General features: G+C 43.6%; 1 protein-coding gene across 9 annotated transcripts in view; it reads right to left on the bottom strand.

Annotated features, from left to right (window-relative positions):
* Positions 1-17142, bottom strand: part of HMBOX1 (homeobox containing 1) — a 50986-nt gene that overhangs the window by 33071 nt on the left and 773 nt on the right. For all 9 annotated transcript variants that reach the window (XM_062488373.1, XM_062488374.1, XM_062488376.1 and 6 more), the window contains exons 2-4: positions 12219-12698; positions 10132-10217; positions 1766-1876 (exon numbers count right to left, since the gene is read on the bottom strand). In XM_062488373.1, the coding sequence (XP_062344357.1) occupies positions 1766-1876; positions 10132-10217; positions 12219-12698 (677 nt within the window). The remainder of the gene's footprint in view (positions 1-1765; positions 1877-10131; positions 10218-12218; positions 12699-17142) is intronic.

Here is a 17142-nt window from a genome sequence, read left to right as displayed (position 1 = left end):
ATTATCCTACAATGAATAAATAAATACAACCCCGGTTTCCTCAGGTAAATTTTCCCAACAGCAACAGGAAAACTGAAGGCTCCTCCCTCTACCTCAGCCTCTAAAAAGAAACCAAGTGCTCTCTGGTTCTAAAAGGAATTTAAGTGCATCCAAATAGTCCCTTAGCTTAGGCAGAGGAAACAATTTGCCTTTTACATTCCTTGAAAATGCTTTTTAAGATCTCTTATTGGGAAAAAGGTTACACTCAACCACTCTTCAAGGAGTTTTTCCATGTCTAAAGTGAAGCAGAGTTAACGTTGATTCATTTTAATTTCAGCCATAACCTTCAGTGTGGAAAGTCTTCCTTCCTTCCTTAGACACCTCTCAAGAGCAAAAGGACAAACAAGATGTGAGCTCATGGATATGGGGAAAAAGAAGGTAAAGAAGGAAAATTAAAAGATTTTAGAGCTACTTGATGTTATTAGCACAAAATACTATTTCCTAAACAGCTTCATGTGATACAGCAAATAAAGGATGCAAGACTGGGAAAAATCCACACAACAGTTTTAATCTGGAGAGGGTTTTGGTGGTTTTTAAACGTTCCAAAATCTCTCAAGTTTTCTCCATTACTTTGGAGGTAACACCTTTCATCAAAGGGAAATGTCTGGGAGTTACTTTTAGGGTAAAACCTGAGCCTTTCCAAGCAGCTGGATGGTTGTATCCAGGAATTCTGCTGATCCTCAGTATCACAATTCCAGCCAATGCAAAAATCAAGGCTTCTTGGCACTTTGACTCTTTAAAACAACTTTAAGAAAAAGAAGCACAAGCATCTTATGATGCTTAATGGAAAAAGCAGGCTCAGCTGTCCCTCTGAACCCACCCAACTTAAATCTGAATTATTCTCAGGCCAACTGTCAGCTGGAGCCTCTTGATTTTCAGTTGACACACAAAGCAGAAGTGCTCAGGATCTGTTTCCACTGAAATTTTTCTTAATAGAATTCTGGATATTGAAGCTGAGATCACATTAGAGAGCCTGCGTTTTAAATTCCTTAAAACAATTACCCAGTTAATTTAATCAAACCAATGTTTAAAGGAAATTAAACATAAATATTTTGATCTTTACAATAAAACTGTTAGAAGGGAAAAATAAGTACTGTGGTCAAACAAAATCTATGGAGAAGAACAATACAAGGAAATTAATTCAACTGTGATTTTGAAGATTGCTGGTTAGTTAAAGATAATGAGGAGCTTTACTTCTCTTTTTGTATTCAAGATCCATTTTGAGATTTGGAGAAGCAGGTGGGATTTGAAAGACACATCTCCAGCTTATCACTGTAACTATCAACATCTCATCCATGAGCTTGAGATCCAACCCAAAACCCTCTGAAGATCCACGCTGACAAACTCTGTGGGGCTTTTTGCTGCAACTTTGTATTATGCAGCCATTATAAATGGTTTCTATTTGTCCACTCTGAAGACCTTCAGCTTATATTTCACATTAATTGATTACAACTTCACTGGCTGGTTCTGATTTCCAGATTTAGTGAGTGGTGAGAGGGCAGAGCTGGACAGACAGCTCTGGATGAGGCAGCTCTGGATGAAGCAGCTCTGCATCATTCGTTGCAAAGCAAAACCAGATTTGTTCTCACCCTCCTAAAAATTAACCTGGTCAGAGGGAGAACCTCTGGAGTACCCCAGGCCGAGAAGTGAATTATCCATGCTAATAAACAAAAGGCTTCCATTCTGTAAATAAACAGCAGGAGATGTTTAGGCTGCATTTGTTTACCAGGATTTGTCTTCTCAAGCTGGTACCATCTGTAAAATGCCCTTTTCTTCTGTTCACTCAGGTCCGACCCCTGCTGCAACAGCCAATGGGAGATCCGGCTCTGACTGATACCTGCCAAAAACCAGAAGAGAACAAAAAGAGAGAGAAAAGTTCTTTACCAAACATTTTAAGTGGTTTATCTACTGATAACAGGTGGTGTCTTACAAAGCCCAGGAACTTGTGATGTTTCAGTCCCAGAAAAAGCAAGAGTTGAAGCTTCCCTGCTCTGTCCCAAGCTGCCTGAATTTCTCCTGCTCAACCTCATTCAAGGAACACTCAGGGAATCTGCATAATCAGCCCAAAAGCAAAGAGGATAAAACCTGGGAAGCCAAAGCTATCACAGACTTGAATTGTCCACACCTTCCCTGATTCCTAAACTTCATCTGTGAAATGGGAACAAGTCCCTTCCCCACCATTACATATAAATAATGATTGTTAGGAAATCCTTACCGTTCAATGCTTGAATAAGAAGGGAGATAAACACAGAAAACAGTTTATGTGATATAGATCACATCAGCCCAGAAATGGAGCAAACCAACTGTCAGCAGCTGTAACAACAGCCAGAAAGCAAACCAGAAAGAGCAGCTGTCTGTCAGCAAAGCAGGAGCCAAGCTTGAGGTACCTAGGCATGATCAGGGACAAAAAAATGCATTTTTTTAAAGCAAGAGTTCTAAGAAAATAGTAAGAAGGGGGAAAAATTCCTAGAAGTTAATACAGTTATTTCCAAAGTGTGACAGGGAATGAAGGATCAATGCAGGAAGGGCAAAAAGTGATCAGCAGAGGAACTAAATAAAAGAAGAAGTGCCTGAAGAGGTCAGCAATAGGTTCATCTGAAAATGTAAAAAATGCAGAGCTTGCAGAGTAACTGAAGCACTACTTCAGAACTCCCTGTGCCTTCCACAAAGCCCTTCAGCCATCAGAACAGGTTAACAACATCCAAACTCTCCTGAGAAGTGAAGTTTTAGGAGGTACTCCAAGCACCAATATACTGCCAACACCACCTGTGCCACCACCTGCTTGGTGATACCACCCGGGCAGGTAGAGGCTGGTTTGCACACAGAACCCAAACTGCCTCCCCACCTCTAGAGATGCATCCAGGTTTTAAAAGCTCTCATAATCATATTTAACTAATGAAAAACAACTCTCTGTAGTTTTACCACTTCTAACGTGGGGGTTTATTATGCTTTTTTTTGTGTGTGTTGAAAGTAGTTAACTTCAGAATGTCTCAACTTGACTCTCAGGTATCATATTCAGGGGGGTTTACACCAACCAGATTTTTAAAATCATTGGGTTTGTACTCTTAATTGTTCTTCCTCAAACAGAATTCTGGAGGTTATGAAGTTTTAATTGTCCTGGGGGAAAGGGATGGGTGTGTTTTGTTTCTCACTGCTGCTCAGCAGAGCTGTGCTCACAAAACAGACCCTGATTTTCCCAGAACCCACTCCCAGAGATTGCCTTGCCCTCAACTGACAGAGTTCAGGAACAGCTGGGGCAGCCAAGAACTGCCTACCCCCAGGGCCCACAGTGGGATCTAAAACTGAGTTTATACTATTGGGGCAGTGGAATTATCCAACCAAACACAACCCTCAGATTCTGCCAAGTTTACATCAAGTAACTGTGGAAGCACACAAGTTAATACCAAAAGAAGGCCATGTAAGTTGATAACATTCTCTGGCCCAAAACAAGACTCCAGCCTAGTTGAAACCCTGCCATCTGCATGCCTGATCACCAGTGGAAAGTCCAAGTTTTCAAAATTTGCAGCTCTTTTGACCTATTATGATTTATAAAAGCCATTTCTTGTCCTGGGCTGTGAGACACAAAGGTTTGTGTCTCACTGCTTTTGGCTGCCCTGCTCCCAATTAATTAATCACTGGGTAACAGCTCCAGTCATTTACTTGTTTACTACAGTCCACTTACATTTATTGCAGTGAATTAGTGTGTGTTGAGTGTTTGGATAACAACCTAAGATACAAACACAAAGCACTGGTAGATAAAATTATAAATAGAGATTAAATGTCTGCCATGAGTGGAAAATCCAAATTCTGCTCAAGAGGCTGCCTGACACTGTCACATGTGGCACAGATGTCACCACTCCACACAATGTGCTTGAGGGCAAGGCACAGCAGCGGGAGCCAAAAAACTCAAGCTGGGTCTTGCTATGTCCACTTTCATGGAATCACAGAAAAATTTGAGTTGGACAGACCTTTAAAGGTCACCTAATCCAAAACCCCCTGCAAGGAGCTGGGACACCTTCAACTGGATCACGCTGTTCAGAGCCCTGTCCAACCCGACCTTGAATGTTTCCAGGGATGGAGCAGACACCAACTTCCTGACCAACCTGTGCCATCTTCATTATAAAAAGCTTATTTTCACAAATTATGCACTGTCCCAATGTCCTGAACTGCATCAAAGTTCTCCCAAACAGAGCTAGATCTGTGCTGGGATCCTTTTGCAGCTTTCATATAGCCACAGCAGCTGAGCCTCTGACTAACTGTGAGTCCTCACAGCTCATAAAGCTGCTTCTGCAAGATGTGTTTAAGGCATAAAATTTATCTATACCTCAGCAAGGTTTAGAGGCCCCAAAACCATATCCCAACAGCTTGACCAACCCAAGGTCACATGCAAAGTCTTTCAGAAAAACTTACCCAGGCTCTCCCAAATCCCAGGGCTGTGGGATCCAAACCCATCCTTAACTCCTTCCAATGTGAAAAACAAACCCCCCAATTATCATGTCAGAGTTTCTTGCATCTCAAGTGGGTCTCACACAGTTGACTCACAGGACAACAGTGACCACCAGGACCCTCCTGTCACATTGTCTCTAATCACACTCTGCTTCAGGGAATTGCACTGGCAGGAAAAAAGAAATTGTTCTGCTGCCAGAAGCAATTAATGAAATAACTTCTCCAGAGTAGTGAAAACCCAGCTGTGCTGAAGAAATTCACTCTCCAAGTGAAGCAGGGACATCAAGGAGAGCTGTGGTGCTCTGGGCTCAGCATCAGCAGGGCCAGGAACACATCTGGTTATGGACACCAGCAGTTTTCTCACAGAAAATACTGAAGGAAAGTGGCATCCACAAAGGATTACTGCAGTTCAGATGCTGACTGCTTGTGTCACACTCACTCCTTCCCACAGCAGGTCACACTTCCCAGTGATAAACAAAACAGTCTGTGCTCACTCCAGCCCTGCTGTCTCCTACACAACTGATCTGGGGAGAGTTTCCCTTCCAAATACATAAAATAAATAGCAAAATACATCATCAAGAAAAGGCCACTGCTAAGTGCAGCTTCAATCTGCTCATAACCCTCAACTCTGCTATTCATCAAGTCTTTGAGAACTGGTTTTCACCTTCACAGATAGATTTGTTCAGCAGCTCTGCTTTGCATTTCTTTCATGTTTCTTTCAGGAGAGGTTTTCAGAAGCACCTGGAATACGTCAGACCTGGAGAAGAAAGTTAACTGCCTGTGTTTTAATTCTTCACTTTGTAAGCAAAGTCCCAGATTCAGAGAACAAGTGCTTGCAAAGGACATCTATCAATTCAAGAGATTAGCAAAGCTTGTTTACAGAAAACCTGAAAAGATCAAAATCATAGAAAAACAAATCTCTGTGCTGTCAGGAGTATTAAAAAAAAAAAAAAACAAAAAAAAAAAACACCAGGAAGGAAAATGTTTCTCAAAATGCAGTTTCATGCCATTTGAGAGGATCAGCAATTCAGGAATTTTCTGAATTCTCCTCACAATCAACTAGTTAAGTTTCCCTGTGTACTGGCACTTGCTCAGCATCTCTGTGTGTGGGTTCCAAACCTGTGGGGATTTTATTTGTTCCAGCAGTGCTCCAAGGCTGCCCTCCACTGCACGTGTGTTTAGCATAATGTAAAGCCAAGTCCTGGAGATCTCCTATCAATTAAGACAGGAGGACAGGGCTGGGTTGTACAAGCAGAGTAATTGGGAAGGGTACCAGAACTGCATCCTGGAAAGCTCTATGTGTATTTAAAAACAACCCAAAAAATGACTTCTGCATTTTACTGCTGATGGTTTGGGATTTTTGGTTTTTTTTAATGGTGGTTTAGCTTTTATGCTTTTAAAAACTGAGAAAACTGAACTGAAATTTCTGCTTTGTAACCTCAGGAAAATAAGGGTGGTTTTTTTTTATTATTCCTTCACTCCGTATGTGTAAAAAAACAGGAAGGGTAAGATTTCCAAACCTTGCAGAGGCATCATCCATCACACCACTTTAGCCCATCTGCAGAGGGCTCATCCCTGTGCTCTCCTCCCTCTCTCCTTTACTGTAGAACAGAAAGACATCAGTTCCTGCAAACATTTCCCCACCCTGCATCTAACTTTGGAAGCTCAGACAGCATCTCTGAGAGAAGTTTACATTTCTCTCTTCACCCTTTGACTTCTGACCATAACCTGGTCCCCAAGCACAACTCTTTTGGCAATTTAAGCAAATTGCAACACACAACTTCAAATTGTATTTGATAAAAATTTGGCAGCTCACCTGCCCCACGTAGGGCTGAACCCCCAGCCCTGAGCAGGCTGCAGTGATGTTAAAAGGAGCTCCAAACACCAGGATAGGAAATTCCACAGGAACTATTATTAGCTCCTGTTTATACTGTCATTTTTCTTATCAGCAGGAGATTATTTATACAGAGCCCAACCCAAGTGCTTCTTGTTTATCTTATTACAGACACCATTAAAAAAAGTTTCTATAAAAAGCAGCTCCTGTTTTTAGGACCAGCACTAGTAAGTGTTATGCTAAGTTTTTGCTTCTTATCAATCATCCCTTTATTTTCAAGTCACTTTTTAATACCCTGTTACTATTTTCCAACCTGCCCTCTCCTCTCCATACACCAGGCAGCTCTGTAGAATGTCTTCCAGGTTTAATTTTTCCTGTCAGATTCATTATCTAAATGACTTTTAAAGTTTCTGGTAATTTTACAAAGATTAAGAGAGCCTCAACATTTTTCTACTGCAACAGCTGACTTTAACCTTCAGCTCTGTGCTCCTCTCTCCTGCATCCTCCCTCTCCATCACTCGCCTTGTGCCACAGCAGGAAAAACAAGAGCAAAAGCTGTTTACTGATGCAGACCTGCTCTGTAGGACTATGGATCCTGTAAGTGCTTTGCAATGTTAGAATTAAGATGGGGAAAAAAGGGAAAATATGTTTCTGAATGAAAGTGTAGTTTGAAGAATTAGCAAAATAAGGTTAAAGGGAGATTGCGAGGGGGTCACAGTTGCAGCTGAGGTTTCTGCACCAAGGACAGAAGATGGCAAGTCACAGAATGGGGATAAATAAGGTCACAAGGACTGGGAAAACAGAGAATTGGTAAAGGCTGAAAGGAAAAGTTGCCAGCAGAGGTAGCCAAGCCAAGCCACTCTCCTGGACAGATCCAGCCATAAATTTTTCATTTCTTTCTTGCATCTTCCCAGGGCCAACAGGATGAAGACTAAAAGGTAATTTTTCTATGTTCCTCTTGTACGAGTAACTTTTTACAGAAAATCTTCATCAGTAAGACTAAGGCTGTAAATCCTGAGGTGATGCCATTTGGGATCATACACTCTGCAAAGCCTCTGCTTGTACAAACTGGTTTTTTACTGAACTAGAAGTGGTTTCCAGACATTCCTTGGGAGTCTCTTCCCCAGCTGAAAGGGATGCTGGAGGCATCTGAAGAATACACAAAGTCATCCAGCACTCATCAGGCCTGAGACAGCTCTGGAAGGAGAGCCCTGGGACGCTCTGCTCCGGATCTCTGTCCCGAACTATTTCAGTCACTCCTCACCACTCCCTGCTTTTGAGAGGAAGCTGATGTTTCTCCCTGCTACAGCTGAGCACACTCTTTAATCTGGTCCTTCCAAACATCTCTTTGAGATTTACCTTTTCTCTCAGATAAGCCATTACTATGTACTTGAGAGTGGCACGAAGTGCTACACATCTGCTTACACAAGGCTGGGGGTTTAATTTAAAATGAATCAGCTCCCACCAAGCAAAGGGAGGACTGACTGAGATGCAAAGATGTACACTTTTCCCGTGGATTTGGCTTGAGAAAAAGATAATAACACAGTGCCTTCAGCTCAGCCCTCATTCTGTGCCACTGACACCCTGCAGTATTTCTCTGGTCCCTCTCTGAGATCTCCTTCGTGTCACAAAGGACGGCTGAGTGGGAAGGGTGTGAAATCCAGTCAGCCACGTCTGAAATGGATGGTTGGTGTCATTTACTAACAGGAGGAGACAATGAAAGCTCCCAAAGGTTAAATGCCAACTTAATGCCCACTGAAATCCAAAAGAACAGGCTCAGAGTGGAAGGAGGGAAAGATCAGGTGTGAAGAGAGATTGCTCTTGCCTTTCCTACAGTTTCTTGCAGGGTATCAAACACGTGCACCAAAACACTCAATTATAATTAGATCCATTCCTTTCACTGATACAGACTTGGATCTGGTGTGGTGATTCTGATTCAATGATCCCACCTGTGGCAGTCCCACTGACCAAAAAAAGAAACATTGGCTTCTTTTGGAAAGTCTCCTTTTCTGCAGTTTTCCTCTCTTTGCACTACTTCTCTTGCAGGGGAAGCCAACCTGACTTGCTGGGTGCTATACAGAGGTTAATTCAGAGATGAGTTCTTCCAGAACTATATTCAGGCAAGGAATAAACAAAAGCAGGAGAGTGACCCACTAACTACTAAAATTTTAGAGTTCAGGTACAATTTAAGTGATTCAACTTACACATTAATTGTTGAAGCATTAGTGCTAACATCTGGTAAGGCCAGTAACAGGCCTTACATTTACACAAATTGTTAATCTCATGATTTTTCAGATGAAACTAAGACCAGGGAAGGATAAGTCATTTTACCCAGGATCACAGAAGAGTTGGAGACATGGAAGGAACTCCTGGCTCTGTGGCTCAAGCCCCAGTTTGTGCTTGCCCACCTCAACTGCTGCCACGTCTGCAAACCCACAGTTCCCAGACGTAGGTGGGTTCCTATGACATTTCAAATCCTGGAAATATAAAAGAACAACTTCCCTCCTACTGCTTTGGCATTCCCAGACATCAGGGAACCTTAAAATTATCTATTTCAAGATCTTTATCCAAGCTTGGGTTAAAAAGTTAACAAATCGTAGAGGTGTAACACGGGACTGAGCTTTCAGAATTTTATGATCAAGTCTTCATCCTAAAAGAAGGACTGGAGTGAATCCAGGGAAGGGAACAGAGCTGGGGAAGGGGCTGGAGCACCAGGAGAGGCTGAGGGAGCTGGGAAAGGGGCTCAGCCTGGAGAAAAGGAGGCTCAGGGGGGACCTTGTGGCTCTGCACAACTCCCTGACAGGGAACAAGGGACAGGATGAGAGGGAACAGCCTCAAGCTGTGCCAGGACAGGTTCAGGTTGGATACTGGGAACAATTCCTGCCTGGAAAGGGCTGTCCACCCCTGGCACCTGGAGCCCCCATCCCTGGAGGGATTTAAAAGCCATGTGGATGTGGCACTTGGGGACATGGATGAGTGGTGGCCTTGGCAGTGCTGGAGGAGTGGTCAGACTCAATGGTCTTAGAGGGGTTTTCCAACTAAAATGATTCTGAGGCTGTTCCAGGCTGTGTGCCTGGAAGAGAGAAATAATAACACCCCATAGAGGACCTTGTTAACCTCTCTGTAAATCTCTAGGAACACACCCAGGGAAGAATTGACACCACTGAAGTGAGTTCACCTGTCTGGATGTGAGAGAGAAGGCTCAGGACACAGGGCACCCAGAACCCTGCTCCTTCCAGGTAAAACTGAGCTGGTCTGGTCATCCTTCAACCTCCCTTAGGATTTTCATTAATTGTGACTTTAAAAGGTTGGATAAAACTTCCAACTCTCATCCTCCAACTCATGGCTACAGTGGCACCAGCTATAGCTGTGTCTCCTGACTATTCATATACTTTTTAATACATAAATACACATTATCTCTCTCTCTCTCTCTCTCTCTCTCTCTCTCCCCCCATACCCAGAGATGCAGATACGTATCTATTTGACGCACTCAACAACAATTTAAGAATTAAGGAAAACCATTTTCATTTTAAGATAAGAACTTCAGGCTTTATTATAATGCTGTAAAATAAAATCTGCCAGCACAAGCCACAGGGAAAAAAAAAGTAAAAAAAAAAAAAGTGATTCACTGGGGAAGTTCCATGATGTGCAGGACAATGGGTCTTAAATCAAAGGCATACATTATCATGACTAAGCTGACAGATCTGCACTGCAATGCAGAAAGCCAAGTGATATTCCAACATCTGCACCATGCTCAGGCAGCTCAGACACAGAGATTCCCAAAATGAGGAAAGGACTCCCCGAGCTCTTACCTGTTACCTGTGCAACAACTGCTTGGGAAATTCTCCGGTTGGCGAGGAAGGCTTTGATTTCCTCCTTTATCACACTGCTGTCCCTCCTACCAAAACAAAACAACAGGACACACAAAAAGAGGGACGGACCAAAGTGCACCTGCAAGATGCAAAATGCCTTCATTTCCTTTATTTAGGGGACAAGGAGTGGGGAAGACTGGCATTAAAACAGTGCCTCAGTGCTGGACACTTCTATTAACAAGTGTCACGTTTGATCAAAGTACCATAGCAGGAGAATGGATGACTCATGTCCCATATAATTCATATTAGGTGCAGCACTGCCATATGGAATGTACAAAGTTTCATTACACAGGGATGAATAAATCTCTCATACCAGCATAAAAACCTCACTCATAAAAATGAGGGAGAAAAATAAAAAATAAAGGATAGCAGAGGCTGCATGGTTAGTTACCCAAATGAATGTGCATACATCAACCTCCTCCAGCACCCCAAGGAAAAGATCCAAAATTTTGCAACCTCTGTCCTCACACCCCTTCTTTAGTCCCCTACCTAGTCCAGAGCTTGCACTGAGTGAACTGAGGTCTTTGTATGATTTTTACAAGGTCTGCACAGGTAGTTCAAAAGGGGCTGAAACTGTGCTAAAAAGCAAATAAATTGGAGGTGCACATGTACTGTGACACACAGCAAATTTGAACTGCAATAAACACATGCTTTTCCCCTCTTATTCCTCTCTCCCTTCCTGAGAAGGGCATTTATGAGACATTTCCCTTCCCCTTATCCCCTCCTGCCCCAGCTACACTGAAGGCAGACTCAAGCTTGCAAATGTAAAATGCAAAATGAATGTTGTGCTGTGGGTTCATTTTTATTTATGTACCCAACAGTCATCTTCCATATGCCTGCAAACACAAGTAATTTCAGTTTAAATAAGCACTAAAAGCATTACCTGAGACTCACTGCACAGGAACCCAAACCTCAGCCATGGGAACTTGGCACTCTGCTGTACTCACCCCCTTCCTGCATGATTCCATCATCCTGCAGCCGACAGCAAACGAGGTTGATCGGCTTTTATTACTGCTCATCTCTGATCCTCTCCCCCAAAAGCCACATCTTTCCCTGAAATCTCCAAACTGCTTCCAACACATTTCCACTCTGGAGCTCATGGACCCCAGTTCCCCCATAGGTACTTCAGGAATGGTGCAGTTTTGGGCGGAAAACAGAATAAATTCCAACATTATGACCAATTTTTTTTGAGACATTTGGCCTTTCCTCATTTCTTTCTGCTATCAAAGCCCACTGACTTGGACTTTCATCCTCACAAGGATAATCCCCTTCTTTCATCTTTGCCATAATCCAAGTAAAGGAAGGTCAGCCCTGAAAAAACCCAAATGGCTCTCAGAGAAAACTTCCGCTTCTTCTTTATTATTTGTATTTTCCTGCACCACTCTGCAAATCCCTGCCACAGACTATAAACAAAAAAACATGCATCCTCTCCAGATCCCACTGGAAAGCACTGACCATTCCAAGATGGATTCCCTACTCTCCCTGTATATGGAAGGAACTACAACGGGTGTGAAATAGTGGAGGAAGAGTCATGTGAATTGATACATGATCAGAATCCTGAATGAAAGTCGGGTGGAAAATGAGTGCTCTAACATCAATACCAATTTTTGGTACAGCACCAGAAAGATTATTTCAACAATCAGACTGTGGGACACCCACAAAGGGCCAGGAGCTGCCTCCACAAGGCAGGTGAGAGATTCTGGGATGGTGACCCTTGGAGCACTGGCAGGAACAACTGCCTGAAGCAGCTCCTGCTCACCATCACTGAATCCTCATGGAATAGTGTGGGTTGGAAGAAACATTTCAGGTCATTGAGTCCAAACCTGCTGCGATAAGCAAGGGTATCTTCAACTAGATCAGGCTGCTCAGAGCCCTGTCCCACCTGACCCTGAATGTTTCCTGGGATGGGGCATCCACCACCTCCCTGCACAACCCACGCCAGCATCTTACCACCCCACAACCCCTATTCCAGCGTTCCTGCTGAGCCACTTCTCACCTCCAAACTTTTTACAGAAACCTTCACTCACCTCATCAGCTCCTCCACTTTGTCATCAATGTCCAGATCCTCCTCGGAAGCCTCAAAGCTGTAGGACCTCTGGGCCAGGCTGTTGGCCAGGGGGTAGCGGGTGGGCGACATCTTCCCATTGAAGGCAGACAACCTCTCGTTACTCTCCCTCCCGTTCTGATTCGTAGTGCAAGGCTGTGGGGAGGTGTCATAACTGTTGCTCGGGGACGGGGACATCCCGGAGTGCTGGGTCTGCGTGGAAGCCGTGGCCGTCGAGGACGACGCCGCGACGTTGTTGGTGCTGTTGCTGTAGGAGCCGCCTCCGTAGCCAGACCTCCTCCCGAATTTGTCGCTATGCTCTTGGTCCAGACGGTCCAAGGTTTCCAGGGCGTGCAGGATCTCATGCCTGGTCATTCCCGTGCGTCTCAGGCGCTGCAGGAGGTCGATCTGCTCTATGGTGAATCTTGGCTCGTCTGTGTAGTGAGACATGGTTTCCAGCAGGCTGGAAATGAGGTAAAATACAAAGTAGTTCAGTTTGATAGTTTTACGTGGCACGTGGAAAATACTTTATAAATTTTGGTGCAAAACTTTAAGACGCACACACGACGGCTCCAAAAATCCACCTCCAAATAACCTTAGCCAGACACCAGCCATGAATGCCAATCTCAGCACACAGCAGAAGGGTTTATTTTCCTTGGAGTGCTCCAACAGCATTTTGGACCACTCCTGACATCCCCCACACCTGCACCAGCCCTGCAGTTCATGCCCTTTTGCTTTTGATAAACCGCTGCTACAGAGACTGTGGCCACTCAGTAAATTAAGGCTGCAACTTGATTCCAGACAAAATTTTGCCCAGTGTTAAGTACCCACCAGACAGCAATCTCAGATATCTGTGGTGGCCACAGATCTAAGATTTTCTGGACAAGTTTTAACCAGTTGTGACATGAAATTCCTGAATCTCAACTCTTTCAAATCTTAACTACAAAGAGTTTGAGTTGCCCTAACTTTTGTTGCTACCTTAGAGAAAAAAAAGAAGATAAAAACAAACCCAGCGGAAATTCTAGCGGCCTGTAGGACCCAAGCTGATTTGACTGAAGCTGGATTTCTGAAGTTAGGAACTTTTGAACCTGGAATGTTGTCACAGATTGCCTGCCCTGACAAGGAAAGTGCAGCACATCCAATTACTCCTGAGCTTTCATTTAAAGAAATAAGTCTTCAGCATTTTCCTCTCCAAAGACCGGCTTCTCAGGTAACTTGACCATCCTGGTGGCTCAACAAAATCATTTTTAACTACTAAACTTCCCAAGGTGCCACAATAATTAACATTATTTGCTGTGAAGCCCAGAAATGGAACTGAAAAAAATCACAGCATGCTCCCTTAATCGCTCTTTTTTCCTAAGTCTCCTGGCTACAGATCCAAATGTCACATAAACAACAAGATCTCCTCCTTCAGAACTCTAGATCTTGAGAAGAAGGGATGGCAGATGGAGGGCAGGCAGAACTTGGCAAGAAGAATATGGCATTTTCCATCTTTCTCAGGAATCTTCTCATGAGTCAAGGGTTTATTACCATTCCTGCAGGAAAGCAGGGTGAAGAGATCACTCAAACTCCAGGAGATGTGACAGAGCTGATGTACAGTCCCTGTGAGCCAGAGCAAATCACAGCTGAGGAAAGTCAGGGAAAAATTCCAAGGACCCTGTGAAAGCCAGGAGAGGGACGATGGCTGTCAGGCTGAGAGACCTTCCAGGGACAGGGCTGCCTATTCCTCCCCACAGATTTTGAGGATGGCTCCTCATGTCCATTTCTGCCCTGACACAGAGAAGCTCCCAACAGGAGTCACAGAACGACTCGAGATCCACAGCTGGGGCTGAAGAACAACACTGGGGACTGGCTCCTTGGAGTAGAGCTGTAAAGACAAAGCCAGGATGCACAAATCCACACAAACTGCACTTGCAGCCTGGGAAATACAAAAATGAGAAGAAAATTCCAACTTTGCCCTCATCCAGCAACTACTGAGCTCCTTCCATTGTTTTGTGGGAGAAGGAAGCAGGAGGACAAGGCAAGGGGATGACTCCCATCCAAGAAAATGCCTGTGTGAGAAGACAGACGTTCCACAGCCACATCAGCTCTTCAGCCCAACGGGAATGCGCTGCCCTCAGAAAACTGATTACTGGAAACATCCAGGCCATTTTCAATTTTCCAAGACAAGCACCCAGACTGTTGAACCACAGGAGGGCACGGCAGGCAACGCAGCAGCCGACCTGCAACTGACTGGAATTGTAACAACCACAATCTGGAAGTGGCATCCCAGCCTGAGACCTTCGGAGCTCGACAGGGAGCATTTGGAAACAGATGTTGTGTTCTAGGTCTGGCCTCTGGGGGAGGCAGGGCTGCTCCATCCTCCTCTCCCAGCTTTGGGAGAAGTGTCACACAGACTTACTGACTCATCACAGCTCTGACAGCACAGTTTTCAAACAGAAAATCTCTCTAACCAGCTGGCCTTGAGGTGGGTTGCGCTGGATATGATGGTTTGGGCATTTCTTACCTGTATTTCTAATGTCACTACTTCCTGGATCATTTATCTGTCAATACCAAGTTCTTTGTTTGAACTGGAAAATTTAATGAGCCAGAGTTACCTCCACTCAGAATTCCTACTTTACAGACTCTTCAACATTTAATACTAAAACATACTCTAAATTATTTAGTCATCCATTTATCAGACACATAAACCCAGAACTTTTGTCCTTGTAGCCCCGTGAAATTAAAAATCTTCCATCTGACAAAAGCAAGACTTTCCAGATGGCTTCAAGAATGTCAAGCAACACAGAATCATTGAACTACAGAACGGTTTGATTGAAAGGGGCTGTAAAATAATTTAGTTCCACCTAAGGAGCTAAAGGTGGACTTAAGGCAGGGACACTTTCCATTATCCCAGGTTGCTCCAAACCTTGTCCAGCTTGGCCTTGGACACTTCCAGGGATCCAGGGGTAGCCACAGCTTCTCTGGGCACCCTGTGCCAGGGCCTCCCCACCTCCTGCAGCAGTCGGTGGCCACAGCCAGCGATTCTCTCTAAAATCTGGGTGTCATTCCTAATTTGTCTGAAGTGCCAGGGCTCAGCTCTTGGATCTGGGTGCCCAGGCCAAATTAATTTCCTTTAGTGAATTACACATAATGATTTGGTGAATGCTAAGTGTCCTTTAGTGAATTCCAGCTAATGAAGATGCTGGGGCAAGGGCTGACCTCCCATCGCTCGTGGCCGTACAAGGGCAAGAGCTCTGGTCTCAATTTGATGCAACTGAGCTCGTGCAGGAATTTCAATTCACAGGGATGGAAAGACTGCTAGGCAAGGCCACCCTCTGCCCTAGGAATTAGATATTCAATGACTTCCAACTTGTATTCTGGAGTTCTGTTCATCAGTGGACTTTAAAGCCTTGCAGAAAGTAACGCAAGATTAGCAAGCCTACTGTTAAATTAACCCCGTGATACTGTGTTTAACACAACCACTGGAAAAATGTGGACAACTTGAAAAAAACAGACAAACTAAAATCAATGATCTGCTTGTCTGTCCATGCAAAGAATTCTTTCAGCCCTCCCACACTCTTAAGGTGACTTGTGGGTAATTTTTCAACACTTAAGAGGTAAGAACACCAAAAGTAGAGTATCTCCCTGCTGGTGCCACTCATGTCACACAGAGATGTCCAAAGTGCCTTGTTTATATTTGCACACTCAGCATATATTGCACTGACACATCTCATTGGTCTTCTTGATCTGGAATTCCTGTCCCCATCTTCACATGCTTTTCTACACAGCCATGAGAGATCTAGAAATAATGCTCCTGAGGGACTTTTATGTATTAAAAGCAACTGCAGAAACTTGGAATTTTCCATTAAAACCCTAAAACAAATATTGCAAAACGTGGTATTATTGAACATGTTCCAACATTGCCAACTATCCACAACTTTTTAATGAATAACTACAGTAAGCATTATTTCAAACTATTACTTGAGCAGGGCTTCAGATTTTTTTCCCTTTTTAAAATATTTTAATAAACTTACCCTGTTTAAAGATCAATTTACAAAGTAGTTAATTAAATCAGCCATTTTAGCATCACCTTAATTTCATTCACCTCATTTATGAGTGGTTATTCTCCACCACTTCATCCCCCCACATTGCAGTAAGAGGCTCTTATCCTCCTGCACTCCTCTGGCCACCTGTAATTCAATTTACTTCCCCCTCTTTTTCCTTGTGAAATATAATCAACTGCAAAAGTAGCAAGGAATAAAATAACATAGAGACAAGCAGAATGATTGGGGGCTATAGGAGAAAATCAAGATGGAAAATACTTTTCCTGAGAACACAGACTGTGGACTGACTTCGCTGTAGGCAAACTCTGCTGCCTGTGTAGCAAAATATCCTCTACATCCCATCTTTATCTTCTATCAATACTCTCATCACTGACAATGGGCTGTCAAATTTCCTTGGGGAGACACCCAAAGAGAGATAACCAAGGGAGAACAGCTGTGCATTTTTCTCCCTTCAATTTTGCAAGCAAAACCTCTGCAAATTTCTAATTAAGCTCAAAACTAAAAGCGACAGATTTTTAAACAACTGTATCTTGCCCTTTAAAACAAAGTTTCTTTAGGTTCTGCCAGAAAAAAAAAGGAAGTAGCCTAAAGTACCAAACTTATTTACATTCCTAACACTAAGTTGGCCATCACCCCCCCCCAAAAAAGTCAGTCCAATTGTACCATTCTAAAGCACTAAAACTTCATGCTCATCTTTCATGGCTCATCCAAAAGCAACGTGAGGTACCTGAATATCAGACTGAAGGGAGAACTCTGAAGGAGGTAAATAAAAATGCATTTGTTTTCTCTCCCAAAGCTGCAGATATAAAATATCCAGCAGGTCCCAACCAGCCCAGTGCTGCACCATCCCTCCCCTTCTAA

Source organism: Cinclus cinclus, chromosome 3, assembly GCF_963662255.1.
Source record: "Cinclus cinclus chromosome 3, bCinCin1.1, whole genome shotgun sequence".
NCBI classification, from domain to species: domain Eukaryota; kingdom Metazoa; phylum Chordata; class Aves; order Passeriformes; family Cinclidae; genus Cinclus; species Cinclus cinclus.
The sequence above is the reverse complement of the archived record's forward strand: the minus strand, read 5'-3'. Positions and strand labels throughout refer to the sequence as shown.